Source organism: Botryllus schlosseri, chromosome 13 (genome assembly GCF_051294905.1).
Source record: "Botryllus schlosseri isolate E-star chromosome 13, Bs_hap1, whole genome shotgun sequence".
Lineage (NCBI taxonomy): Eukaryota > Metazoa > Chordata > Ascidiacea > Stolidobranchia > Styelidae > Botryllus > Botryllus schlosseri.
Genome location: NC_137248.1, coordinates 771,602 through 799,561, shown reverse-complemented (window position 1 = coordinate 799,561; position 27,960 = coordinate 771,602). Strand labels below are relative to the sequence as shown.

The following is a 27,960-nucleotide window of genomic DNA, read 5'->3' as shown; positions in this document are numbered from 1 at the left end:
CGACTTTGCCCAGCCCTGTAATCATAAGACGGACCAACATAAACTCCATCGACTGTATTCATATTGGAGATTGCACTATGTACATTGTACAGTATCGGACACTATCTCAGTTTTTCATCAGCTGTCCTTTCAGTAACGTGACAAGTTCGGGAAAATATGGCTCTATGAAATGGCCGCGGTCCTCAAATCGGTGAAAATCCGTCTCCAGCCCTACGGACACTTCGACTTGTTCGTCCCAACTGAGGTACTGGTCGTCACGAGATCCGAACTGCGAGATCCACTCTAAACATTTATATTGGAGTATTTGGTTGTATTAAGTTCATCATGTACCATTGTACCATGCAAAATTTGCATATATTCATGAGTTACCCAGCACTCATATAAATGATTGGGCACGGAAGGAACAAAAGATAAACTAATCCTAAACGTTCAATTGGCACCAGACTTGGACAACTGGATAATTCTAGTTCTAATTAGACTATAAATAGAGCTCAATGTTTCTATGCTCTGATTTTAATTCTAATCTAATTTCTATTTTCCCTGTAAATGCTGCATGGGAACAGTATAGTACGAAACGAGCCAAGCTCGGTGTACAGACATTTGCCATTGTTATGCTTATGAGAATGATCATTGATTTGAACTGAAGTTGATTCAATTTCGAAGTTTTCGCGAATTCAGTAATTCGAATTCTTATCTAATTTGGAAAAAATGTGTAGCTAGAATTCAAAATCTCATTTAATTTAAGAAAATATGATTTTCCAGTTTTCCAAGTCTGCTTTATGACCGTCGCTATAATTGACGGGATGCACCAAAAGTGTATTGCCGATTTTCACCATTGCGAATCAGGTAAACAGCACTTCATGGTACAAATTGTGCTTTCACACCCTTCCATTGGATGGAAATTAGTCAAATACACCCGCCCATCAGTATGGAGTGGAGATATATCCAAGGGGTGTATATAGTGGGTTCTGCCTGCGTGTAGCCCCTCAAGAAGCTGGTGCAGGCCAATATATTAATCGATTGGTCTTCGACCCTACCCTACCAGTATTCTGTTTGGCTTTGCTCCATTGCCATGGACGATCGAAGTATCCGCTTAACTTTTCGTTTTCCATCCCACAGTCGGTCGTGTAAGCTCCAACCAGCACAATTCCGTGGACTTTGTACTGCTCGCAAAATCTGACAGCGGCCACAGCCCCGGTACTGTGTCCTGAGGAGAAACAGTCGGATGGTTGTTGGCAGTTAGCATAATCGACAGTATCAACTCACCGACAATGATAGAATTCTCCCCTACTTTCAATTTGTCACGCATAAAGGGTATCCAGATAGACTCTCTCCCCACGACTGGATCCGGCATATCCTCTAGTTTCACAGTAAGCTCAGAGTCCTGGAAGATGAGTATTGAACAATTCAGTATTGTTGCATTTCGCACGATCTTATCGCCACCCAACATTCAGGGCGAAGACTAAATGTATTCTAAGAGCTTCTTGGAGGTACAGAACTTCAATATACAATTGAATAGTATATTCATATTGAAATGAACCCGAATATTTTCGGCTGACACTCGTCAGGGGTAATCGTCAGCAACTAGTCGAGAAATGAAAAGAACATTGTATATCAACAATCGTATCACAAAATATGACGTCACCAGCATGAAATTTCGTGAATGAGAGAGCGTTCAATGTACTATTTTTAGGTGGTACACGAACTCCTTTTGTTGACAGAGTTTTGGTTGGTGTATTTTGATAAAAGTCGACTCCAAGGCACATAAATGGAATTGTGAACGGCCTCGCCCAACGATTCGAAATCGGTCGTCTCGATAATTATTCGCGCACATCGGATTATCTAACAGATGTTTGCCGATGGCAGAATTGATGGTCTTTGATCGATCAGCATCAATCTTAAGCGGATGAGTTAAGGGTGAGCTTTTCACTGAGCGTGAAGCACGTGTTCTGATGAATCTCGGGACATGTTGGTTTATGCGTTCCTGCAGACGTTTTGACGTTCTTCCCACGTAGCCACAATCACAGTGGCACTTATATTCGTACACTACATTACTTTGTTGAAGTGCAGGGAGAGCTTCTTTGCGTGTTGAAAGTTGAAAATGTATTCTATTAAACAGACAGCTGAACCTCGACAATCTCTTCAATCAGGTTCAGTTTCGTCCATCTCGACCCAAACTAACATTGTCAGTGCTAGCCTAACGTAACTTGTATCCCCTAATATACAACATTACTTCTAATCAAATCCTTACCTAGCCCGTAACAATAGTATATCATGAATTCCTGACCTCCAAAATGTCTATAAAACATACATATGGATGACATCGCTATAGTGAAACTTCAGCGAGAAAGTTCGACCGGGGTCTATACGATAGGTAGGTTCGACAAGATAGCGTAATGGTGAAGCGTTCGGCTTCTTGATCGGTAGGTCGCGGGTTCGATTCCCGGCCGGGTCAGACCAAAGACCTGATTAGTAACACTGGTATCCATGACTTCCCTGCTTGGCGCTCATGCATTACTGGGATAGCATGGCGGGGTGGTGGAAGACTTAGAAAGCGGTAAAAGGCTATACCTGCACCTTTCTTGTCCAGCGGCATATATGCACAATTGCACATGCGCAACACACACTCATGTTATGCATATGAACAGATTCTGTGTATGTGTATCATGAGTCGGTGTATATGCCGCGAAAACATCAAGGACAAAAATAAACTACGTCCGGAAGCAAAAAATGAAGGTAGGTCTACCATATAAGACCGTGAATATTGCAGGCCACACGGTAGGCCTATAGATTTCATAAATGCGCTGTACGATAATATCGCGACACCGTTGCATATAATCGTAATCATCGTTAGACTATATATTTTCATCCGTTCAAGACATACACAATGTATAGTACAATGCGATACACAAGACACAATGCAATGTAAAGAACAGATATGATGCCGAAACGACTAAAGTTATCAATATTATCCAATATTACGGGACTCATGATATCAGAGTGTTGCCTGGCTTTTCGTATAACACCGCACCACAAATCATAAATGTATCAGCATCAGCAGCCATCGGTGATTTTTACTCAAAAAAGGCTCACTTGTAACCCAAATTATTGTGATTTTGCCTTTACAACGGCAATGCGAGCGTACCCAAACTGTCTCGCGGAGAACAATTGCGAAAAAGGCAATCACTCTCTCATGTTCTACACAGCTCAGTGATTACAAATACAACGTATCGCGTTTCTGATGGCAGGAATGCTCCCGGCTGCAGAAACATTTTCAAGTAGGATAGGTATTCAATATACATACTAATTTATGCAACTGTGGTATTGGTATTGAACAGAGTATAACGCTCCCGCAACGCGGTGAGTTTTGTATTAAATGCCTCGTGTATGAGATGTACAGTAGGGCTGTTCAAAAATAACTTTTTTTTCCGGATTCCAGCCATTCAGTGATTAAATCGTCAGGTTACCTTAAAAAACGCTGCACACCAAATTTGGTTCAATTCTAACAAGTATAGGGCTCCGCGGATCCAATTAAAATTTTTAATTTATACAGAAAAATTGAAAAAAAAAAATTTTCAAATTTTTCTGTCAACCCCATGAAATTGTTGAGCTGTCTTCAGAGACGATGCAAATAAAATTTGACTCAATTCGGACTAGTAGAAGTGGAGTTATTGGAGTTTTTCGTTGATAATTCTCCAATTATCCTTGATTGGTGGATAATCCGAGAATTATCAACGAAAAACTCAAATAACTCCGTTTCTACTGGTTGGAATTGACTCAAATTTCATTTGCATGGTCTTTGAAGACATCTCAACATTTTCATGGGGTTGAGAGAAAAATTTGAAAAATTTTTTTTTTAATTTTACGTAGTATATTAAAAATTTTAATTGGCTCTGCGGACGCTTAGACATGTTCGAATTGAACCAAATTTGGTGTGCAGCCTTTGTTGTGGCAACCTGACAATTTAATCAGTGAATGGCTGGAATCAGGAAAAAAAAGTTATTTTTGAACAGCCCTAATGTACAGGACTAGCAAAAAGTGAACGTCAGTGCGGGGCCTACGTTATTCGGTCAGTGCAGTGGCCAACAAATCAAGTAAGATCGAATTCCCCGCAGCACCCTGGAGCAGAGCAAGCTGTAGTCAAAGCTAATTACTCACGTATTCTAGAAGTTTCTTTCTGAGCCAACCGTACCACATTCCATCGCTGAATATATTCCCACCACCGTTGCCAGGCACAATCACAACCTCGCGAGCCATTGCTTCAGTCTCTGGCAAATGAGTGCAACCCTACAATAACCATCAGCACAGTAAGCAGACCTCACAGATACAGACGACGTAATCTTGACCCGCTATTATGTTTTGCTAGAGTAGCTAAAGTGGCGACTGGACCTGCGTGAACGGCGAGAGAAAACAAACGAGACCGACGGAGCCGAAGGATTTTGATAATCGTATGCTTTCATTGCCCCCGATCGGTATATCGGAAGAGCAGCTCGAGCTAAAATATATTTCATAAGCGATATTTTTATACTTTTATCCCTCCTTGACCTTCCCCATTTCAAGCTACGCCGGCAATCTGGTTCGAATCCAGTTAGCAACGTGGGGCCATAGCCTTTAGCCTTGTAAAGCTATGGTGGGACGTGGGAGGTTGACCTGGGGTCATTCTCCCTGTGTCGCTCGCTATTGCGGCGACAAAAATGACCAGATGAAGAACATATTTGAAGAAGCGAATGGAAAGAACAAGACAAAGCATCTATACATAATGACATAAATGAGAAAGAAAGCCGCATACTTCCACATACCTACCGAAACATGCAGCATTCATTTTGTCGCTTACATTTACGCTATCCTTTCTTTTATCCAGCGTGTATAACTGTATATGCCAGAGATGAGCATGGATTAGGATTAGGATTTGAAAAAGCAGGATTTGTGAAATTTTGTCGGATTTGGACTGGATTAGGATTAGAGATTTTTTTCTGAACGGATTAGGATTTGGATTGGATTTACCGATTTTCTGCGACATTAGTATGTCGTGCGGCGAATGGCGACAAACTTTATTCCGATCAGTTATCGATGAACTTATAGTACACTACACTATGGTTCACTCGGTGCAAATGAACATGAGAGGTGCAGCCCTATGCTAAGTTATCTTAAATCAAGAGAATCGTTGGTTGTGAAAGAAAATTTTCCAATTCCTTCCTTGCATTTTTTTTGAATTTCCAGATGGAATCGGATCAGGATTGGACATGGACTTGAATATGAAAAAGTTATGGATTAGGTTTTGGATTTGGATTTTAAGTTTCCGATTTGGATTGGATTAGGACATAGAAATTCCAAATCCGCTCATCTCTGGTATATGCCTCTTATTTACATGCTGTAGGCCAAGGTGGGTGTCTGATTAAAGACACCCTCCTATCATTTCATTATAACACAATCTTGTGGTGTATTGATTTGATGAAAAATTTAATAAAATGGTGATATAATACAGTTTAACATCGGGCACCAGGCCGAGGTGGATACGAGATGATGCCGTCGTTTCGGCATCCTTCTATCTGTTAATTTAGATAGCATTGTGTCTTGAATATCTCAATGAACATTCTGTGTGTCTTAAGCGATTTTGCCAAGCCCTAATCATAACACGGACCAACATAAATTGCATCGATTGTATTCATATTGGCGATTGTACAGTATCGGACAGTATCTCATTTTTTCATCAGCTTTCCTTTGAGTAACGTGACTAGTTCGGGAAAATATGGCTCCGTGAAATGGCCGCGGTCCTCAAATCGGTGAAAATCCGTCTCCAATCCGACGGACACTTCGACTTGTTCATACCAACTCAGATGCGGGTCGTCCCGGGATCCGAACTGTGAGATCCACTCTGAACGTTTATTTTGGGTTATTTGGTTGTGTTATATATGCTTAATCATCTACAATTATGCATTCATTTATGAGTTATCCACTCAAATACATGCTGTCATTCAAATCTAATCTAATTTCTGGTTTTCGTGGAAATGCTACAGGAGAACTGTATAGTGCGAAACTAGCAAAACTTGCTGTACAGACATTTTTCCATTCTTATGCTGATGAAATTCAATTCTGATTTGATATGAACTGAACTTGATTCAATTTCCAAGTTTCAGTCATTCTAATTCTATTCTAATTTGAAAAATGCCGGTGTTCCTATCACTCTAATCTAATTCCAATATAATTTAATAAATCTGAAAGATTCCAGTTTTTCGAGTCTGCTTGGCACGATCCAGCTCATACTGAGCTAATGGCATCAGTCATACGTCAAGACGTCAGCTATTACAACTTTTACCATCAGTTTTATGACCATCGATTCGCCTTCCATGACATGCCACCCCAATTTTGTCGCTTGCTTTTTTTCGATGCTATCTTATTTTACTTTTCATTCAGTGTGCATGCCTCCTCTTTACATAGCCTATATAGGCCAAGGTGGTGTCTGATTCCATAGACTACTCCAAGTCGCTTCGACACCTTCCTATCTTTTCATTGTATCGCATTTTTGTAGTGTATGGAACTGATAAAATTGCTAATAAATCACTGATGATGATGATGATGATGATTTACCAAAAGCGTAAACGAAAATGGTGTTTCCACGATTTCCAACATCGTTTAGGGTGCGAGTCCCGTAAACAGCACTTAAAGGTACAAAATTGTGTTTTCACACTCATACCTACTCCAATGGGTGAAAGCGAGTCAAATACACCCATTCTTATGGAGATACATCGCAGGGGTGTAACGGGTTATGTTATCACGTACCACCTCTAGAAATCCTGAAAAGGTGGAACACGCGGAAACAGAACCTATCACCCCTGGGTTATATCTCCATAATGATGGGTGCATTTGACTCCCTTTCACCCATGAAAAGGGGTGTGAAAGCATAATTTGCTAGCTGAAAGTGTAGTTTACACCTGATTCACACCCTATGTATACGCTATTACGGTGGAAATTTTATGAATGAACACATCTTGCTCCCGTGGATTTATAATGTATATTGTGGAAATTAGGTTAATACACCTATTTCCAATCAACTGATTTACAGTGAAGTCTTTTGAATCCTTTTGAGTCAGTATATAATTGAATAATATATTGATATCGTATCAAAGTTCCTTTGAATTCTCTATTATAGTTGCTGACGATTACCCCATCAGACGAGTATCAGCCGAATATATTAGGGATTAGTTCAATCCAATCGTACACTGAAGTTCTGTACCTCCGAGAGACATCTTCCTGTCTTTTCATTGTATCGCATTTTTGTGGTGTATTGAACTGATAAAATTGCTAATAAACCAATGATGATGATGATGATTGTGGGTTTGTGTTTTGAAACGAGAAATGGCCAATTCAGCAATCGATTACATTAGGTCAACGGTCTCCGACACTATAACCTACCGGTATTCTGCTTGGCTTTGCTCCATTGCCATGGACGGTCGAAATATCCGCCTAATTTTTCGTTTTCCAGCCCACAGTCAGTCGTGTAAGCTCCAACCAGCACGACTCCGTGGACTTTGTACTGCTCGCAAAATCTGACAGCGGCCACGGCCCCTGTACTGTGGCCTGAGGAGAAATAGGTTATCGGCATTTAGCATAATCAACAGTACCAAGTATCAACTCACCGACAATGATAGAATTCTCTCCTAGTTTCAAGTTATCACGCATAAACGGTATCCAAATAGACTCTCTCCCCACGACTGGATCCGGCATAGGCTCTAGTTTGACAGTAAGCTCAGAATCCTGAAAGATGAATGTTGAACAAGTCAATATTGTTGCAGTTTGCACGATCTTATCGCTACCCAACATTCAGGGCGAAGACCAAATGTTTTCTATTTAGCCGACAATTAAACCTCGGCAATCTTTTGAGTCAGATTCAGGTCCATCTCGACCCTAACTAACCTTGTCAGTGCTAGCCAACGCAACCTAGCCCCTGCCTAATACATGACATCATTTCTAATCAAACCATTACCTAGCCCGTAGCCATAGTATAACCTGACCTCAAAAATGTCACCAAAACAGACATTTACGCCACGAGAAAGCGCGACCGGGGCCTACCATATGTACTAGGTAAGGCCGTGAATATCGTAGGCCCTGTTACGAGGGTTATTGTGATGATTAGGGCAAGTTTTTGCAACTTTTTTTACAGCTTCCGGCAGCGTCCTAAATACTCGTAAGATATGTAGAATGCTGTTTTAAGCTGTTTGAAGGAATCTTATAGTGCAATTTTTTGCAACTTTTGTCCATTTTTTTTCAGGCAACTTTTTGCAACATTTTGCAACTTTTTCGATTTTTCATGGAAGTATTTTTGATTTTGGTGAAATACACGGCCAAATTCGACTGAAATACCGTAAATCAGAACTGAAGTAACACTCTTATCGGTATTTCGGAAGCTGAGCCGGAAAATTGACCTTATTTTTTTAGTCAATCAATAGAGAATGCGGATGGAAAACTGTATTTCAGGATTGCGGAACTGGGAAGTTGACTTTTTTTTTAGTCAACCGGGAAAAATGTGACCTTTTAGTGCAAATTTTGTGAAAAAATAAATGCAACTTTTTACTGCAACTTTTGTCAAAAATAAATGCAACTTTCCACGGATTTAACTGCAACAAAAACTTGCCGTAGTGATGATGCTTCCCTGTAAGTGTAAAGTAGTAAGGCATGACGTCATGTCTTGCCCAACCGTGCATGACCAATTGACCATATCACTCGTGCTTGACCGCCTCTTCTCTTATCTCATCTCTGGTTGCTGGCACATGGATGCCGTAATAAATGTACTGTAGAGCAAGAAACAGGCCCCAGTCCGACCCATTTATTACCACACGGTATATATTTTATAAATGCGCTGTACGAAAATACCGCGACATCGTTGCACAATGCACATAATCGTCAGATCTTGTCATCCGTTCGAGACACACACAATGTAAAATACGATACGGGGTCCGGGGATACACTACATTACACAATGCAATGAAAAGAACAGATACGAGGACGCCGAAACAAGAAGTGATCAATATTATCCAATATTACGGGACTTTTATGATATTCATCATCAGCATCATCATCATTATAATTTCTATCAAATCAGTACACCACAAGATTGCGATATAATCAAAAGATATGAGGGTGCCGAAACGACTTGGAGTAGTCCTTTGATCAGACGCCCACCTTGGCCTACTTCAAAGTAAATAAGAGGCATGCACAATTGCACACTGGATTTGAGAATGGGTGACATAAAAGTAAGCGACAAAAATGAATGCTGCATGTGTCGGTAGGCGAGGTCGATATATCAAATTGTGGCTTGGTGATATCGAGGGCTGACTAGTATTGATTTAGTAGATATTGCTTGTATTTCGATTTGAATGTGGACAGTGTGCAATTGGACATGCTCGACGGCTGTCCGATAGCCGGCGAGATATACTGTTCCACAATACAGGTCCGGCATACTTGATAGAGCGATGCGTTTTCTTGTATTCCGTCCTGATCATATTGTAGTTGTTTTTCGAGGACGCGCGTGTGTTGTAGCTGTGCGATTTTGATTCCACGGCGAAGTAGTAGTTGAAATTTGTCGTACTGTGACCGCAATGAAACTGATACATCGTACAACACCGTACCACAAATCACGAATGTATCAGCAGCCATCGGTGAATTTTACTCAATAAAAGCTTAATTTCAACCGGAATTATTGTGATTTCGCCTTAATAACGCCAATAAACGCCTACGCCTAAACCGTCTCGCGGAGAACAATTCGAAAAAAGCGACCACTCTCAAATATTCTACACACCTCAATAGTCAATGATTGCAAATACAACGTAGCCTATATTCGCGTTCCTGATAACAAATGTTCCCGACTAATTGATAGGTTACATCCTTAGAGTTAGACAACTGTGGCATAGGTAGCCTGTGTACAGAGTGCCCTCAACAACAAGGTTTTGTAATTTGTGTCTCGTGTCTGTCTGTGTCATACCAGATTAGCAAAATCTTTGAATTGCTCCGTAGTGAGTCGTTTATACGTACATGAGTCGGCAATTCGACATGGACCAATCGATGAAGGTCTCGTAGTGAACGTCGGTGGCCAGAAAATGAAGTAAGGTCGAATTCCGCGCAGTACACCGGAGAAAGCTAGTCAAACCTGAATACTCACGTATTCTAGAAGTTTCTTTCTGAGCCAACCATACCACAAGCCATCGCTGAATACATCCCCGCCACCGTTACCAGGCACAATCACAACATCGCGAGCCATTTCTTTACTGTCTGGCAAATGCGTGAAACGGCTACAATAACTATCAATTCACCGCACACGCACACTCGCACAGTGACAGACGAGTCAATCTTGAGCCTAGAAATGCGCCGTGCTACAATTCGGAAGTTACGGAATAAAAATGAAGAAACTGGCCTGGTGTAAATGACGATAGTAGACGACAAACATCATCTCTCAATTCATATCTCAATTCTCAAACATACAAACAACCCCGTTGCTATCTAAACTGGCGACGGGACTTGCGTGAGCGACGGCGAGAGAAAAAACGAGGCCGAAGAAAGCGAGGGATGTCAATAATCATAGAGAGACAGAATCTTTATTCGTATATATTACACATCAGCGTTACACTACAGAAATGTAACGGTGAAATGCGACATGCAAGGTTGACGGGAGGCTCGATATGACAATTGACAAAGTCTTCAGAGCTGAGCCACCCAGGCTTTCGTCTTTGTCGTCATAAACGATAATAATGATCCTTTTAATACCTTTCTCCCTCTTTTACCATCGATTCGTTATATCACAACTAGGGCTGGGCACAATGATTCGAGTACTCGAATCTGAATCGAGTATTAATTTTAATGATTCGAGTCGAGTAGTAAAACACGATTTTTTCGAGTACTGAAATTATATGCTCCTAGCAATTGCAAGTTAATTTGCTAACGAGAATTATAGTTTCGATACTATTTTCCACTGATGAAGCCTTGAAACCTTGATTGGCCGTATCGCAGCATAGAGACATAGTACAAAGCTACGAACGTTACTGGAAATAACACATTTCCGAAGTCATGATCATCCCACAACATTGTCAAGAAGTGAAATGAAATCGGTATGGACGAAAAAATACCGAAGTATCGTTAATGTGACAGATAACAGGCATTATCTTCTTCGCCGTGGCATAAAAGGTTCATATTTGGCATCGTACATTCTGTTGTGACGTCATTATGAGTGATACTCGAATACTCGACTCGACTCGAAGCATTTTACGTGATTCAGAATCGAATCACTCAGGTACTCGATTTTGCCCAGCCCTATTCACAACCTCCACAATTTCTAGCTGAGCCGGCAATACTGTTTCGATTCCAGTTAGTAGCGTATGACGTTGGTCTACGCTCCTTATCCCCTGTCACTCGCTATTACGGCGACAGAAAACCAGATGATGGAAATACTTGTGGAAGCGAATCTAAAGAAGAAGACAGAGCGTCTATAATGAGGAAGGCAACCGAATAAAGTCTAACATCAGGCACTAGGCCGAGGTGGATGCGAGATTATAGGGACCAATAAATCAAGTGGTCGTTTCGGCATCCTACTATCCTATCTGTGATTCCGTTCATTACATCGCATTGTGTACCTTGTAATCTCGTTGATTGTAATCTCATTCTGTTATATTGAGTGATACTCGGAATCGGATCGCACGATTTGGCCCTGCCCAGGGGTTGGACCAGCGAGAATCGTTGGTAAAAATACCTTGATACTTGAGTTTATCGCAGCTACCGTACCCGGAATATGCAGTATGCCAGAATGAGACTATCATCAATATGAAAAGCGAATTTGTCACTGCAAGAGTTTCAGCCAGATCACAATCGTCATTTGCACAGTGCACACCGTTAATTTAATTTCAGGAGTCCAATCGTTCGATCTCAAGACATGCCATATTGAAGTGACTGTTCACAGTGTTCTTGACAGTGTTCACCGCAAGTTACTCACTTCCACCTCAGTTGGAATGCAGCTTGGTCGCAGCCCGCCAGAACATTTTCTGCGGCTCCCCGTCGAAAGCAAGGGCCAAGCGTGAATTGATAACAGTAAATCTTGTCACGATAGGTGTGGAATGTCATTTTACGAGGTCCCGTCAAATAAGGCCTACTTGGAAAGACATTGAATACCCCAATTGCTGATGACGCGGCCACGGCGTCATCTAAAACTAGGGAAGCAAAGCCAACTTGAGACCCCGGAATTTGACTAAATCTAATTCATCATCATTGGTTTATTAGCAATTTTATCAGTTCAATACACCACAAAAAATGCGATACAATGAAAAGACAGGAAGATGTCGAAGCGACAAGGAGTAGTCTATGGAATCTGACACCCACCTTGGCCTAGGCGATGTAAAGAGGAGGCATGCACACTGAATGAAAGTAAAGAAGATAGTATAGAAAAAGAATGCGACAAGAAATAGGGCGGCATGTCATGGGAAGCGAGATCGATAGGTCAGTCGTGGTCCGGTAATCTTGAGGATGGACTGTATTTATTTAGTAGTAATTGTTTGTATTTCGACTTGAATGTGGACATCATCATCATCATCATTGGTTTATTAGCAATTTTATCAGTTCAATACACCACAAAAAATGCGATACAATGAATAGACAGGAAGATGTCGAAGCGACTTGGATTTGTCAATGGAATCGGACACCCACCTTGGCCTAGGCGTAGTAAAGAGGAGGCATGCACACTGAATGAAAGTAAAGAATACAGTATAGAAAAAGAAAGCGACAAGAAATAGGGCGGCATGTCATGGGAAGCGAGATCGATAGGTCAGTCGTGGTCCGGTAATCTTGAGGATGGACTGTATTTATTTAGTAGTAATTGCTTGTATTTCGACTTGAATGTGGACATGCTCGTCGACTGTCGGATGGCCGGCGGGATACTGTTCCACACATCAGGTCCGGCATATTTGATGGAGCGATGATCTTTTCGGTCGATCATATGATATTTGGACGACGTGGACGCGCGTGTGTTGTACTTGTGCGCTTTTGATTCAGAGGTAAAGAAGTCATTGAAATATTCAGGGCAACGACCGCAGTGAAACTGATACATAAACTTGGCGATTTCTAGTTTCCGCATATCTTCTATGTTTAGGACGCCAAATCTCTTCAGCAGCGACTTATTGGATGGGCAGCCAGGCCCCTTTGGAGCCCTAGCTATGATTCGGAGTACTTTATGCTGTAGTTTCTGCAGTGGCTTGAGTGCAGTTTTACTGGCAGCCCCCCAACAGAGGATGCCATAATGTAACTTCGATTGGATTAAGGATTTAAAGAGTATCAGAAGAACCCATGCTGGCATGAAGCGCCCAAGGCTGTAGAACAGGCCGCACTTCGGTGATAATTTAGTTTCTAGGGACTGAATATGACTCTTCCAGGACATGTTCGAGTCCAGTAAAACTCCGAGATATTTGGCATTATCTGTGTTGGAAACGGGCTGACCAGCGATATTAACGGTTAGGTTATTTTTTGAATTTACTGTCAGCAATTGCGATTTCGAGGCGTTTATGCAAAGGTTGTTCTGGGCCGTCCACTCATGGACTTTGGGCATTTGGTCACCAGTCAGGGCATCCAGCTCTGCCGTCGAAGATGCGGAAGAGAGGAGGTGAGTATCATCAGCGAACAGTGTGGTGTTCAATGAGGAGGTTTCAAAAATGTCGTTGACATATAAGGTGAAAAGGACCGGTCCAAGTACTGAGCCCTGGGGCACACCACAGGTCACCGGGTGAGGAGAGGACAAGGTGTCTGAGATCGCAACCATTTGTTGGCGTCCAGTGAGGTAACTTTTCATGAGCTCAAGTTGTGGGCCCCGAAGTCCGTAACGCGCCAATTTCGAGATGAGAATTTTATGATCTACGCAGTCAAACGCTTTTTTTAGGTCGAGAAAAATGCTACATCCCACATTTCGCTTTTCTGAGATATCATAGTACTGTTCGGCCACTGTTAGGAGGGCATGAGCGGTTTGGTGTTTGTTTCGGAAGCCAAATTGTTGAGGGGAAATGACAGACATTTTGGCGAGGAATGAGGACAGGCGGGAGAGGAGCAACTTTTCGAATACAATCCCGATGCATGGGAGAACGGATATCGGACGGTAGTTGGTGACATTAGTTCTATCCCCAGCTTTGTGTACAGGGACTACTCTGGCTTTTTTTAGATAGCTTGGGTAGACTCCATTTTCTATCATGAAGTTGAAAAAATGGGCCATATATTGACCGATATGCAGGCTTATCATTTTTAAAAACCATGATGGGATTTGGGATTCGCGAAGGCAATTCGATGCAGATGATTAGATTGTTCAAGTTGTCCAATCGGACTGCTCAGGGCAAAATGTGTATCTAGTTTGCATAAGAGCTGCATCATGCAAACAAGCCAAGCCTGAACTCTGATTTGACATGAACTGAATGCGATCTAGGTTGTATTGCTTTCTAATTAGAAATTTTATTCAAATCCGTAAGTGTATTTCTAATCCAATCTGGAAAAAACAGTAGCTACTATTCTAATCTCGAAAAGACAAAAATTTACCAGTCCAAATTTGTCGCCAAGCCCATTTCATTCGAACACACTGCCACCAATGCGTATCTTGAATGTAGCCTCTAACCTAGGGGTGGGCAAACTACGGCCCGCAACACCGTTCTGTGCGGCCCGCGAGTCTATAGAAACTTTTTTTAAATATTGATTAAATGCGTACTAAAAATCGAATTAGTGCAGGGACTTTTTCTTAGTATATTTCATGGTGAAATTCTAAGATAGTGGTTCTCAAACTGGGGGGCGTACCCCCCTTGGGGGCTTGAGAGCATCAGAAGAGGGGCGCGAAACAAAGCTCAACTGAAAATATGTTTCGCGCTCCGCGCGGTTTACATCCAATTCATGGTTATAGGTCTTTAATTAGTCTGAATTACATATTTAAAAAATCTCTCATCCACAGTCGTAACCGTCCATGCCATCAAACTACCCGTTAGGTTTGCTAGCATCCCAGTTGCGTTTTGTGATATGACGATAAAGGGACGCGAAATCTTTCACCATCATAAGGGGGAGGCGTGTCTTAAAAAGTTTGAGAACCACTGATCTAACGTAAATACTTAATATCACAGCGGGATAGCTGCAACGAGATTGACATAATTTGTATCACCAGTGGGACTTCAGATTGGCCACTCCATTTTTAATTATTTCAGTGATGTGCTTATAAAAAAACGATTCGGCCGTGTCTTAAGTAGATTCGTGGTCTGTATGCGTAGAATGGGGGCATTTATATTTTATCTACACATATAGTAGAAGCGTGTTTGAAGCTAACATGGTTATGATGCTGTCAGCAGTGTCCTGGAACTGAACTAAAAGTGGAATTAGTAAATCTATGAACAGATCGCTGCTCACAGATTCAAATTTCAATCCTGTTCTAAGAATCGGGCCAACCGACTTTCATCTCTATAGTTTTGACAAATTGGTTATTGAGGTCCACCAGTCAATGAATTCACGCCACTGTATGTTTCTGACGCGTGTACGATATCTTCAAAGCAATGTTTGGCTTGTTTTAAATAAGCACATATATTATCTCCATGTCCTCACTATATAATCAAATATCAATATTGCGTTTTGGTTTATAAACCCAATTTTATAAAGTGCGGCCCGCGAATGGATTCAGATGTTGAATGCCGCCCGCAAACTCAAAAGTTTGCCCACCCCTGCTCTAACCTAACGAAAAAACCCTGTGACAGACAGCTGTTTTCATGTAAAACACCGAGCCATTCTTGTTTGATCAATAAAGTCCACACCGACACGTCAATATACAATCATCAACATTCTCAAATGTATTTACCAAACAAACATTCTGTTATGAGAGTTACCAACAACTTATGCAAGTCAGCGTGACCAGCACCCATTGAGTTCAAAGAACAGACTCAAGGCAAGGTGTGGACATCAAAACTGCAGGCACATGGGAATAAAATACCAAAACCAGATACAAACTATGAGATTGTGTTTGTCGTCCACATAATCTGGACTGCCCGAGAGGTGGTTGTTGATGCGGGCAGTAAAAAGTGGTTCTGCAGTAAAAAAATGTGATGGACCGCAAGCCAGTGTGCGATCCATTGTATTTTGGAATGGTGGTCCGATCAATTGTCAATCAAGAAAAAGCTAACTCCTTCCTATAGTGTTGTCCATAGTGTAGATTTATGGAGCTTTTTGTTGACCTTTCTTGCCGATGAGAGACTTATGGATGTGCGGTATCACTCCACCTCCAGCAATTGTGGCTTTGATCAAGGAATCGAGCTCTTCGTCACCACGAATAGCCAATTGCAAGTGACGCGGCGTGATTCTCTTCACTTTTAAATCCTTACTGGCGTTTCCAGCCAATTCCAACACTTCAGCTGCGAGGTATTCCAGTATCGCGGCACTGTACACAGCGGCAGTTGCACCTACACGTCCGTGGGACGTGGACCGGCTCTTCAGATGCCTGTGGATTCTACCAACGGGGAACTGGAGGCCGGCGCGAGCAGATCGAGAGATTGCTTTTGCCTTGGCCTTTCCAGAGTCTTTGCCTGCTTTTCCTCCAGCCATTCTTAGTCTAAAATTTAATGATACAGACTGCGAAGGACAACAGATAATTAATTATGCAATTAGCAGATGTTTCATTAAACACTTTGAAAACAATCCGCACCACCTACTTGTCAAAGATGATACTTGTAGATTTTGAAGCTGGATATCAAATTATATTATTAACATTTTATATTAAATTTCTGACACTTTCACACACTTTTGAACACTTTTATGACTAGTTTGAAGCTGGATATAACTCCTAATTTCATTTCTTATCGGACTTTCAGATTTACGATATTGTAAAGCTGCATTTGGGAAATATATTACCTGATACTTTTCGAATTTTATGCGACTTTTGATCAGAATTCAACCTACTATTGGACTGGATTTAAAGATGACACAAAAGTAATTCCGTTGGATTGGGTTTCAAAACACTAGCCCACTTATCTAGCTGCTAATTGTCACTCCGTGTTGTTGAAGCAAACCACGTTCCATTTGTGGCGAAAATTCACTATTATTGAATAGTATATTCATATTGAAATGAACCCGAATATTTTCGGCTGACACTCGTCAGGGGTAATCGTCAGCTGACGAGTGTCAGCCGAAAATATTCGGGTTCATTTCAATAGGAATATACTATTCAATTGTTTATCGAAGTTCTGTACCTCCAAGGCTCCAAGAAGCTGTTCAAATTCACTATTCCTTAACATAACAATACCATATCTCGGCATACCAATGGACTGATAAAATGCATTAGATTTGAACCAATAATCACATTTACAAATATCAGGCCAAGTAACGGTATGGTCCAGCAATACTCAATTATTACAGGGAAATATTCTAATTCATTGCATGCAGTCCGCGCATGACTTGCAGGACACCCACATAAACAATACGTCTAGTAGCCTACTTAATAAGACTCTCGGAGGTACAGAACTTCAATATACGATCGAATAATGAATTCATATTGAAATAATCGCGGATATTTACGGCCAAGTGTTACAAGCGATTTCTGAAGGTACAGAACTTAGATTCACAATTGAATAATATTATTGACAGTGAAATATTATTGACTTCTAGCACTGTCTTTATAGTACGCGTACAAGACTAGAACGGATGAAACGCTTTGAACTCGCTGCCTTTCGGGTTAGAAGCTAAGCATCAACCAAAGCTCGTAATTCGTTTTAGCACTAGCAGCCGCGCCGCACACTATATAATCCGCCATTACAACCCGATCTGAACAGAAACGAACTTTTTCGTGCCCCGCACAAAGCAAAACCCGACCGCGCGCCGCACACGCAACTAACGGACTTCCTGAATGAACTGACGCGCGCCGCACATTCACACTCGGTGCGGTCGCATGCGCATTACTACGTCACACGCTGAGATAATGCGCTTGATCACGCTCTAGTAACTGCGCGAAATCCGTTTTCCTTCCCGCCTTCGTTCGAAAACTGATTTCGGCGCGAAGAAAACAGATCGAAAAGAAGAATCCCGCGCGGACTTGGACTAGATAAATGTAAATATAGTGCAATGGCAATCATCTAATTCTGATCTAGTTCTAGAAATATTTCTATGCTCTAGTCTCATCTTATTTCTGGTTTTCCTGTATAGTGTGAAGCCAAGCTTCGAGCACACGCCGCATGGACATTACCATTCTGGACTTGACACAAACTGAAGTACTAATCTAGTTTTCTAAATACAATGAAATGCCGTTTGTGAGCTGTGCTCTCATTTCAATTCACGTCTTATTGTTGGTTTCCTGAGAATGCTACAGGACTGTTACAGTGTTACATACATTTACCGTGCTCAACTGCTCATGCGTATGATGAAATAGCGAACGAATAGCGTAATTCGTCACGGTAATTTCGACACACCGTCGGCTTATTAGCATTGCTTCTAATCGACCAGTACGACATACAATGAAAGTACGTATGCTAGCTAAAGCAAGGACCCGCGCTCTCCTCACAAAATCAGGCCGTGTGCTGCGACGTATAAGTACAACTACCTTGAATACCCCAAATACGAGAACCGCACGCCACGGCAACTGCCGCAGAAATGAAGAGAGAGTTTCAATGAAATAAGAGGCCCCGCCTTGGTTGTGATGACGTAACCGAGAGAAATCGATCAAGCGAATCCACTACTAGCGATATCACAATTCACAACAAGAAGATGAACTGCCGTACTGGTCTCAAACAAAAGATGCCTGGAAGACGCATTTCTTCCTAACAATACATGAATAATTACTTCGTATGTACTGCCCACTGATGCATAATGCTGTAATTATAACATCTCTTCAACACATCCCTTCCAACAGACCGCTGAGGAATCGACATCAACGCATATGGGCAAACATAAATATAATTCTGTGTTTAACAACAGTATCATTACTGAGACACAAAGCCATATAGAATCAATTTCCAATCATTGCACATGCACATTCCCAACGATTTAATTATAGCGTAGTAAATAATATAATCCAGAGAGGCTGCAGAACATTGGATAGTTGCAGGGTACTCATTTCCAAGTGATTGTGTTGTGATGATACAGGAAAGTAGCGCACTCAAAGGAAACCACAATAACTTAACCTCACCAAAACAGATAGGTGGCAAACAATTCTGTTAATGTAAACAAAATCATGGTTTCACCAATTATATACAAATTGCTATAACATCATTTGATAAAAAACAGTTCGCGTGTAGGTAACTCGACACTAAATGGTTTTTCTTTTGCATCAGAAAAAATGTCAACACCGTCAGACCACACGCCACCGATCCAAATCTTAGCGATCAAACTGCTACGTTGTCAGCCATTCGGGCTGGGCACAAAGATAGAGTACTCAAACCCGAAATGAGTATATAGGTTCTAATGATGTGATTCGAGCAGTGATGATTTTTTCGAGTACTGAAATTGTACACTTTTTGCCGTTAAAAGTGAATTTATCAACGGAGATTATAGTTTCAATACTATTTTCCACTGGGGCAGCCTTGAAACCTTGATCGATGGTATCGCAAGACACGAAACATGTAGTACAAAGCTACACACGATAGTGGACATGACATGCGAAGTCGACACACAGCATTGTCCCGGTCGAAAAATACCAATTATATCTTCAATGTCATGTAGAACCGACATTATATTTTTTGTGGTCGCATGAAAAGTACATATTTCAAGGTTTCACATCATTCATACTTGTGACATCATGATGAGTGCTACTCAATTACTCGACTCAAAAGCCCACCACTCAATTGAAAATCGAATCACTCAAGCGCTCGGTTTTGCCCAGCCCCATCAGCCATGACCGTCTCAAATAATACCGAGTTCAAATAAGATGTACGCCGCTGCTAAAACACTGACAATTACAAGAAGTAACCCGACCCACACTGGAAACAAAGTCCTTTTAGAAAGCTTTACAACCTTACATTGGTTATCAGCCGAAACCGACACGACAGCTGCATCACACGGGCCGGTAATCGCGTTGTCTGATGGAGGTAGAAACGAAAGGCCAGTCACAAATATACTATGATAGTTCGAGACACGCTTTGCACATTGCAAGCTAAATGAAATGTATATCGCGACTGAACCTTCCATGAATCCAAGCCCAAGGAACACACCATCAGAACTGATGGTCATTGACGAGATGGCTTCTCGACCGGTATATTGCACAATAGCAGGGCACAATGGTCCGACGGATGCTTTTTTACGGGCCCATTTTGTTATACAGCCTTGCGGTGCTTTCGTGTCAGCACGACGACCTGGACGAATTGGAGCGTGCGCTGTGAAAAGTGCATACGATTTTTGATCGTCTACCACAACACCATAGCGGCATGAGCGAAACCGATAATTTCGCGTTGTCATTTGAGAATTCCATTTCACATGAAGGTCAAGCTTTTTACAGCCAGTTTCAGAATCTAATATAATGGCAGTTCCATCGCGGGATACGGAGACGACATCCTTTCCATCGGGACTGATGTCAACATCTGTTACATCATCTTTATGACCTTTTACGAAGAAGCGCTTTGAAAAATCGTGTATATTCCACGCTCTGACATGTCCATCGGATCCTCCCGTGATAAGGATTTTGCAATCTTTGCTTATTCTGACAGCTTTCTGTAACGGTTCGTCAGGGCTAAAATCAGTCTCCAAAGTTTGCAATAAATTGAATTCAAAACTATGTACACCATTGCTGTGTGTTTCTTTCAACTCTTTGTTTGGTTTTCGTTTTCTTACATTGCGATCTGTTCCCGATTCATTCGATTTTGAAGTTCTGCGGACAGAATATATCTTACACGTCCCTCCCAATCCAATTGCTAGAAGAAAATTGTTTTCTGAACTACGATTAACAACAGACATGTTCATAACAGAGTTATCCCCAGTGTCTAGTCTTTCGCAAGGATCGGCCTGTAATTTTCCAGACACTTTTTGCATCATGAGCACATCAACGACATTAGGGACCCCGGTTTTCGCGGCGCCACCACCCCCTCCAACAACGATGTGGTCCCCATCGAGAACTTGACAAGCGTAAAGTGGGTAATCCAATTTGCAGAGAGATGCCATGGAGCCATAAAACAGCAATGGCGATGTTTGAAGAAATTATAGATGCTAAATATCCGTTCGTATCTGTACAAATCAACGATGCTCATCAAGAAAATGTATATAAAAAGATGACAGTAGGCCTACAAATTCTAGTATATGGACATTGGTCAACATACTTGAAAAACATGGGAGTGATTAGAGCGCACAAGCGAGTACCGTCTTACATATGTGGTCAAAGTAGCCGTTGTCGGTACTTCAGTAGAAGTGACACCATATATTTCCACTCAAAAGTACAAGTAGTGATTTACAAGTAAGTATTCTAGGCCTAGTAGGTGGAATATGACCAAATATGACAACACCAGTGAAAAATGTTTGAACAGGTGGTTATATAGTTTAGATCAGTGATTCCCAACCGCGGCTCCAAGCAATCCGCTCTGATTGGCCTCTGAATATGCCACAAAAATATAACAGACAGTTGCTATTTGTTTCTATGAATAGTTAGAGTCAATTTCTGTGTATGAACGTTGAAATAGGGGATACTAGTTATGTCTAAAGCCGCTTCTGAAAACAGGGAAAGAGAATTCTTGCAGACCATAGTGCCAAACGCATGAATGAATAACTGCCCGTCAGACAATGCTATATCTTGAGTTCGCTGCTTATAGACCTTTTTAGATCGTGTCTGTGAAGAGTGAATTTTGATACAATTTTACTGACATCAAAATAACGGCTCATAGTACAGTATAGATTGCAATATTACCTATATTACTAAGCAATGCTGGAATCTCGGTACGTTTTGCCTAATATAACAGCAACAGGTGAGCAGCGATGATTCTCCAAGTTGAAGTAATTTAATAAAATATGAAATAAACAATTGTGTGAGTACAGGACACCGATTCCATACAGGCTTAGAATCATACGCTATGATCCCATCAAACTTGTGCATTAAGTGCTGGAATGTATGAAGAACTATATCTCATGACGACATATGCTGTGCTGTGTAGTAATAGTAAATAGTAATGATATGCATTTTCGGTATATTTCAATGTATAGCACTCGCCAATCTGATCCATTATCAATATGAATCTTTTATGCAATCACAAATATAGAGAGTTGGAGACCATTTCCATTGTGCTTCAATCATTCTTGTTTTTTCTGAGAAATTAGAATTAGGGAATCAACGAAAAGTGTTCAAAGTTGCGTCAATAATTGATACGTGGGTAATGAATCTAATGATGCATTTTCGGTTGAACGTGCACAGTGTGCATTGACCCGAGTCTTGTAAGATGACGAGATACTGATCTCATACTGTTTCCCTTTACAATGTTCTAAAATTTTCTTTTAGTCAATTGAATAAATACAACAACAGTTTCCAAGACAGACAGACAGACAGACAGACAGACAGACAGACAGACAGACAGACAGACAGACAGACAGACAGACAGACAGACAGACAGACAGACAGACAGACAGACAGACAGACAGACAGACAGACAGACAGACAGACAGACAGACAGACAGACAGACAGACAGACATTTATATTGCTCCGTCAAACATAAAAAGTTGACTGGAGGTGACGATATGGCCTGTAAAAGCCTTGTTACTCGTCACCTCCATGGCAGTGCAAAGTAATCGAGTGCACTTATCCAAATAAATATAACAGTGGACAGTCTGCAACGTAGAAGAAAATAATGATCACAAATAGAAGAAAATATTAATCACAAATATATAACAAAGACAGTAACCATGGTAACATACTAGGTAAAGCAATATGAAATCAATAAACTAGTTGCTGACGAGTGTCAGCCGAAAATATTCGGGTTCATTTCAATATGAATATACTATTCAATTGTACAATAAATAGATGTGTAATTTATAAAGTAAAGGGTACAGGTACATACTCTCATATCTTATTATAATTTGAAAAAAGGTAATTCAGGTATTGGGTTTTAAATTCATGCTGAGGTAGCTTTTTGATACTGTCGGGCACGCCATTCCAAATATTTGGGCCCATATATTCAATGGACTGTTGGGCCAGAGTGGAATCGGTGGTAACAGCACGCGCAACGTCACACCATCATTTACATCTGATCACGCCGATTAATTGATTATGCTAACGTCACAAAGCGATACCAAAGTCCAGAGTCAGAATAAAGCGCTTGCGCTTTACAATGAATGCAAGCAAGAGCTGCATTTGTGCAGCAGTGAATATATGGCGTAACCCAAGTCCGGTGCATACCAGGTCTATTCAAGTACATTGTTTCCTATAGTAAGTATAGTTCTGTATTGAATCAGAGCAAAAATGTTTCCGTCACACTGATGAAAATTTTCAATCACACAAAAAATCCTTCTGTCACACACAACATGTTGTCGAAAACAACCACCGATTCCAGTCTGGAGTTCATGCGGTGAACATAATGATGACCAGATTCCGATGATCTAGTAGAATACCCATGCACAGTGGAAGATTGCTCAAATAAGCTATTAAAGTAAGGGGAGATATTTCCGTTTGTAAATTTATGCATCAGGTTGGCTAATTTCATAACTATACAAATCTGGTAGCTCAAGTATCCTGAGAGCTAAATAACCAGGAGTAGCAGATGACCTAGAATCTATGGCAAATATATTTATTATGGCTCGATTTTGGATGACACAGATTCTGTTCAAATCCGTCTGATTGGCCTTCCCCCATACACATAATCCATAAAGCAGATGAGGGTGAAATAATGAGAAATAAATATGGTTCTCAAGGTCTGTCTAGCTGTCCAAGCTGTATAAAAGCATTGGAGAAGATTAGAATGAGTTCATACAAGAAATTTGTTAAACAAACTTAAATCATCTATCGAACACCAAGACCTCCTCCTGGCTTATCGCATTTCCATACTAATAAAGGCGATTACGATGCCGAAAACCCCTCAAAACTTCAACGGCAAAGTAATGATATATTTGAACTTTGAACCCGGTAGCAAACATTCTAACCAAACTTACGATGCAATACAAATTGCTAGCGTGGCATTACCATTGAGGCATTATAAGTCATGTCATTCGTCTTTTAAATGGGCTATGCTAGGATAGGGTTGCTAACTTGCTATACGTCCGGAATTTCCTGTACACATCCAGAATTTCACGGTTCAAACTTGCGTCCGGGAGGAATTTCTAAAATATGCTTAAATGTCCGGAATTTTGAAGGCTTGACGTAGACTTGTAATCAACGTAATAACATTAATTTTGGGCCGAAATTTTGCCGGCTTGACGTAGACTTGTAATCAACGTAATACCATTAAATTTGGGGATATTTATGCTACATGATATTTTTCTTTGCGCTGCGCGCGATTTACTATCGCATTTGTTGAACTACGACCCTCGCAAAACTGCAATAAAATATAAATAAAGTAAGCCTAATTGCCCGAAGTAAGCCTAATTGTAATCGCAATTATAGGAGAACGGTATATTCCTGAACATGGTCAAGGCCGTTAAAATGCTTTATTCAGAGATACCGGTTCGAAACGTGGAGGTCGTATAGGCAAAGGTGCTGATTTCTTTTGGCAATCAGCTCGTCAAATTTGATCCGGGCCACGGAACATTTTCAAATTGGAGATGAAGTCGCGACCATAAAGGATTGGTAACCACTGGATCTGGTGTGTTTATAAAGCTCCGTGGCGCGCACCGGCATTAGGCTGATAACAATCTTTTCGGTGTGACATGAACATGACTTAACGGTGTACAATTACTCTCCTTGTATTTTCGAAGTCATCATCCTCCACCAGCTCTACCGCTAACTCTGATCATGTGGGCGGAGAGAGGATCAAACTATATATATTAATATATGGAAGAACCAACATTATTTGACATTCAAAAAATTTAACGACCATATGCTGCATATAGAAGCCAGATGCATATAGCAAGCCCACCAGAAGTTGCATCGATTACCCTACGGTGGGTCCAAAATCATTGTTTATTTGGGCGGGAAGGGGCTGAAAAAATGTGGTTTCGGTCCCGGTTACAAAATACACAGCCGCATACTCCGGATCGTGATCGTGACCATTTCAGGTCTATAAGCAAAACTTTGTTAGTGTGACGTCATATTCACAGACAATGTGCTCATAACTCATAAATTCACGAGTGGGCGCTAAAGAATGTCCGGAATTTGGGTCACGGAAATATGTTAACCCTATGCTAGGATATGACCATTACGGAATTTTAACATAACGCGTGATATTGAATATAACTTCTGTTAGAGCAGAAATTGCGATCATGGAATATTGCCTCCTCCCGAATCCGGTTACGACTGGTAGTATGAAATACCCAGTTCGAAAAAAATCCGTTTGGTACCTAAAATTCAGCAACTTTGTAATTTAACATGCTTCGCTGAAAAAAATCCTGCTAAAATCCGACTTTCAACGAAGTTTTATAATCCTAATATAGTGCGGTTATGCTGAAAATTTATTTCTCATGTATCGGCTCCTGAACAGCCGGAAGGATCAAGATCAAACACTGTTACATTGGGTATCAATATCACAGTGTTGGGATCAAGTCACTACCTTCGAGTCACGAGTCATTTCGAGTCATTGCACATTTTGACTCGAGTCAAGTCAAGTCAATCGATTTTCAAAGGTGACTCGAGTCAAGTCAAGTCACTCGATTTTTGGAGGTGACTCGAGTCAAGTCGAGTCAAGTCAAGTCAAGTAACGAGTCAAGTCACATTTTAAGTCAAGTTGCCTTTTCGAAGTATGAAGCATGATTACATCATTGCATTTTGCTAGCTGTCTGAATTACAGATTGAGTGGTCATTGATTCTGCACCGATGAACGAATCTAGAGTTAAATATACACGAAATGAGGCACTGTATCGTACGCAGAACTGTTAAACTACGTAAGTAATTGCATACCCTTAGTTTATAGTTGCCAGCCTTAATAGAGATTAGAGAAACGAATTGATAAGATGCAATACATTACCCATTTATACATATTGACATGATACACTTCGAGTCTGCGCCAATGGTTGAGGGGTGTATCAACTATATTCGATTTCAATTTCAATAAAACAAAGAGGTTTGGGTAAGGTAAGAACGGCGAACAGATCTAGAAATTTTCTATTAAATCACTTTACTACTAGTTTTCGATAACGTAAGCTGTAAGCTTCGATCAATTCGTTTGTGGTTAATTTATTTGTGAGAGAACAATGGAGGCTCAGTAAAACGCACGATCATTGAATGATTGGTCGCTCTCACGGGTTACATCAGTGTTTCGCGAACAATCCGAACATATACAAGATTTAGTGATTTCTACAGACATTGATTACTTGATGACTTGAAATTGACTCGTGAATTTTGCTCCGAGTCACGAGTCAATCCATACTTCTGATACGCCGAGTCAAGTCAAGTCAAGTCAAGTCATTTTACCAAAGTGACTCGAGTCAAGTCAAGTCATACGAAAAAGGTGACTCGAGACTGACTCGAGTCAAGTCATGACTCGAGTCATCCCAACACTGCAATATCAGGGATATCTTGAACTCGATATCCCAAGATCAATACCAGCAATTACCAGTAGGGTGCGGTGGATTTTAGATGAACCAATCATATACGTGGTCATTTCTATATCCTCCCATCTGTGTATTAGGCCTACATCACATTATGTCCGTGTATCGCACTGTATACGGGTAGCACTATAGGCTTGTGCGTCTACTGTCTTGAAGATACTAAATCCGCTGATTATGATTATATGATTATTGTGAAGGTTTTTTTTTTCTATTCGAATTGTTGTAGGTCTATATCTTGCATGGTACGTTAACTCGTTAGCCATTAGCATCCCAAACTCAGTCAGTCTTTCGCAGCCGAACCACATTGAAATAGAGTTCAAGCAAGGTCATTAAATCAATTGGAATTTCGGGAATTCCAGACTATAGATTGGGTTTCCTCTTCGTGGCGCGATAGTATTGAAAAGTAACATATTTGTGGTTCAGAACCCGGAAATGTATTCTAATAAATGGCGGGTCGCAGTGTGAATGTGAATATATTGCAATATATGACCCTTTACGAACATTCCAAGAGTCTGTAATCGGAATATTCAGCTATCATTGATCGCCCAGCGCACTTCAGTATTGTGGTTGCCAATAACATTACAAACAAAGTTTTCAGGATATCTGTTTCGATCGATTCAAAAATTTCAATTCCCGAACTGTGCGGGAACGATACTCAATGTAATCTTATAAATGCTTCGTATCTGCACGTAAAGGGGGCAAACTTTTGATTAGGTGGAAGCTTGCCAGTAATAAATCAGATTTTGTAAATCAGTAGAAACGCCGATTTTGTATTTTCTCTGTAAATTGGGCTAGAAGTACACGGGAGCAGAAATCTTGACCTTCAATTCACCTTCGCTGCCTTGAAATTTGAGCGCGTGAACCAATTCACACACTCGTGCACGTAAACAAACAATTTGCCATTGATCCGACGCTGAAATAACGCGAGATTTCAACAGGCCGTTCAAAATCAAGGATGTGATGGAGATGTTTGTCACCAAGGGCATACTTCTTCTATGTTGGTCACGAACAGTAGGGCTCTTCAAAAATGACTTTTTTTCTCAAATCGTACTGGCTACTTAATAAAATTGTTAGGTTACCTAATTTAAGCCTACACACAAAATTTGGTTCAATTCCAGCTAGTAACGGCTTTGCTACAGGAGAAGTAAGTTTCTATTTATTATATATAATAATAAGTAATAAAAAAATTGAAAATATTCTGTTCACCCCATGAAAGTGTTAGGCTGTCTATAGAAACGATGCCCACCAAATTTGGTTCAATTCCAACCAGTGGAAGCGGAGTTATTGCCGTCGAAAAATTTAGATATGAATAAAATAGTATTTACGGT

General features: G+C 40.9%; 5 protein-coding genes and 1 long non-coding RNA gene across 8 annotated transcripts in view; 1 reads left to right on the top strand and 5 right to left on the bottom strand.

Annotated features, from left to right (window-relative positions):
* Positions 1 to 39: 39 nt before the first annotated feature.
* On the bottom strand, positions 40 to 4,357 carry LOC145453434 (serine hydrolase RBBP9-like). The gene is made up of 4 exons (XM_080331422.1): positions 4,159 to 4,357; positions 1,267 to 1,384; positions 1,043 to 1,207; positions 40 to 282 (listed from the first exon to the last, which is right to left on the bottom strand). The coding sequence occupies exons 1-4, from the start codon at positions 4,255 to 4,257 to the stop codon at positions 107 to 109; spliced, it is 558 nt and encodes a 185-aa protein (XP_080187548.1). The 5' UTR covers positions 4,258 to 4,357; the 3' UTR covers positions 40 to 106.
* The window catches only part of LOC145453424 (carnitine O-palmitoyltransferase 1, liver isoform-like), a 76,524-nt gene continuing 48,861 nt past the window's right edge, over positions 298 to 27,960 (top strand). The window contains exon 1 of one of the 2 annotated variants that reach the window (XM_080331406.1): positions 298 to 317. The gene's annotated coding sequence lies outside the window, so the exon portion shown is untranslated. Of the gene's footprint in view, positions 320 to 27,960 lie in introns of both variants that reach the window. The other variant, XM_080331405.1, reaches the window with a different exon arrangement.
* Positions 5,647 to 10,470, bottom strand: LOC145453435 (serine hydrolase RBBP9-like). Its single transcript, XM_080331423.1, has 4 exons — positions 10,157 to 10,470; positions 7,638 to 7,755; positions 7,414 to 7,578; positions 5,647 to 5,875 (listed from the first exon to the last, which is right to left on the bottom strand). Exons 1-4 carry the CDS (start codon positions 10,253 to 10,255, stop codon positions 5,700 to 5,702), a joined length of 558 nt encoding a protein of 185 aa, XP_080187549.1. The 5' UTR covers positions 10,256 to 10,470; the 3' UTR covers positions 5,647 to 5,699.
* The window catches only part of LOC145453444 (uncharacterized), a 46,319-nt gene continuing 31,063 nt past the window's right edge, over positions 12,705 to 27,960 (bottom strand). The window contains exon 2 of the long non-coding RNA XR_013919766.1: positions 12,705 to 13,009. This is a non-coding gene — a long non-coding RNA (uncharacterized LOC145453444). The remainder of the gene's footprint in view (positions 13,010 to 27,960) is intronic.
* LOC145453438 (histone H2A.V) overlaps positions 15,811 to 27,960 on the bottom strand; it is a 215,225-nt gene continuing 203,075 nt past the window's right edge. For both annotated transcript variants that reach the window (XM_080331425.1, XM_080331426.1), the window contains exon 2: positions 15,811 to 16,608. In XM_080331425.1, coding sequence (XP_080187551.1) covers positions 16,195 to 16,581 — 387 coding nt within the window. In that variant the 5' untranslated portion in view covers positions 16,582 to 16,608 and the 3' untranslated portion in view covers positions 15,811 to 16,194. The remainder of the gene's footprint in view (positions 16,609 to 27,960) is intronic.
* LOC145453427 (guanine nucleotide-exchange factor SEC12-like) lies at positions 18,904 to 22,530 on the bottom strand. Its single transcript, XM_080331410.1, has 2 exons — positions 21,854 to 22,530; positions 18,904 to 21,180 (listed from the first exon to the last, which is right to left on the bottom strand). The coding sequence occupies exon 2, from the start codon at positions 21,115 to 21,117 to the stop codon at positions 19,867 to 19,869; it is 1,251 nt and encodes a 416-aa protein (XP_080187536.1). The 5' UTR covers positions 21,118 to 21,180; positions 21,854 to 22,530; the 3' UTR covers positions 18,904 to 19,866.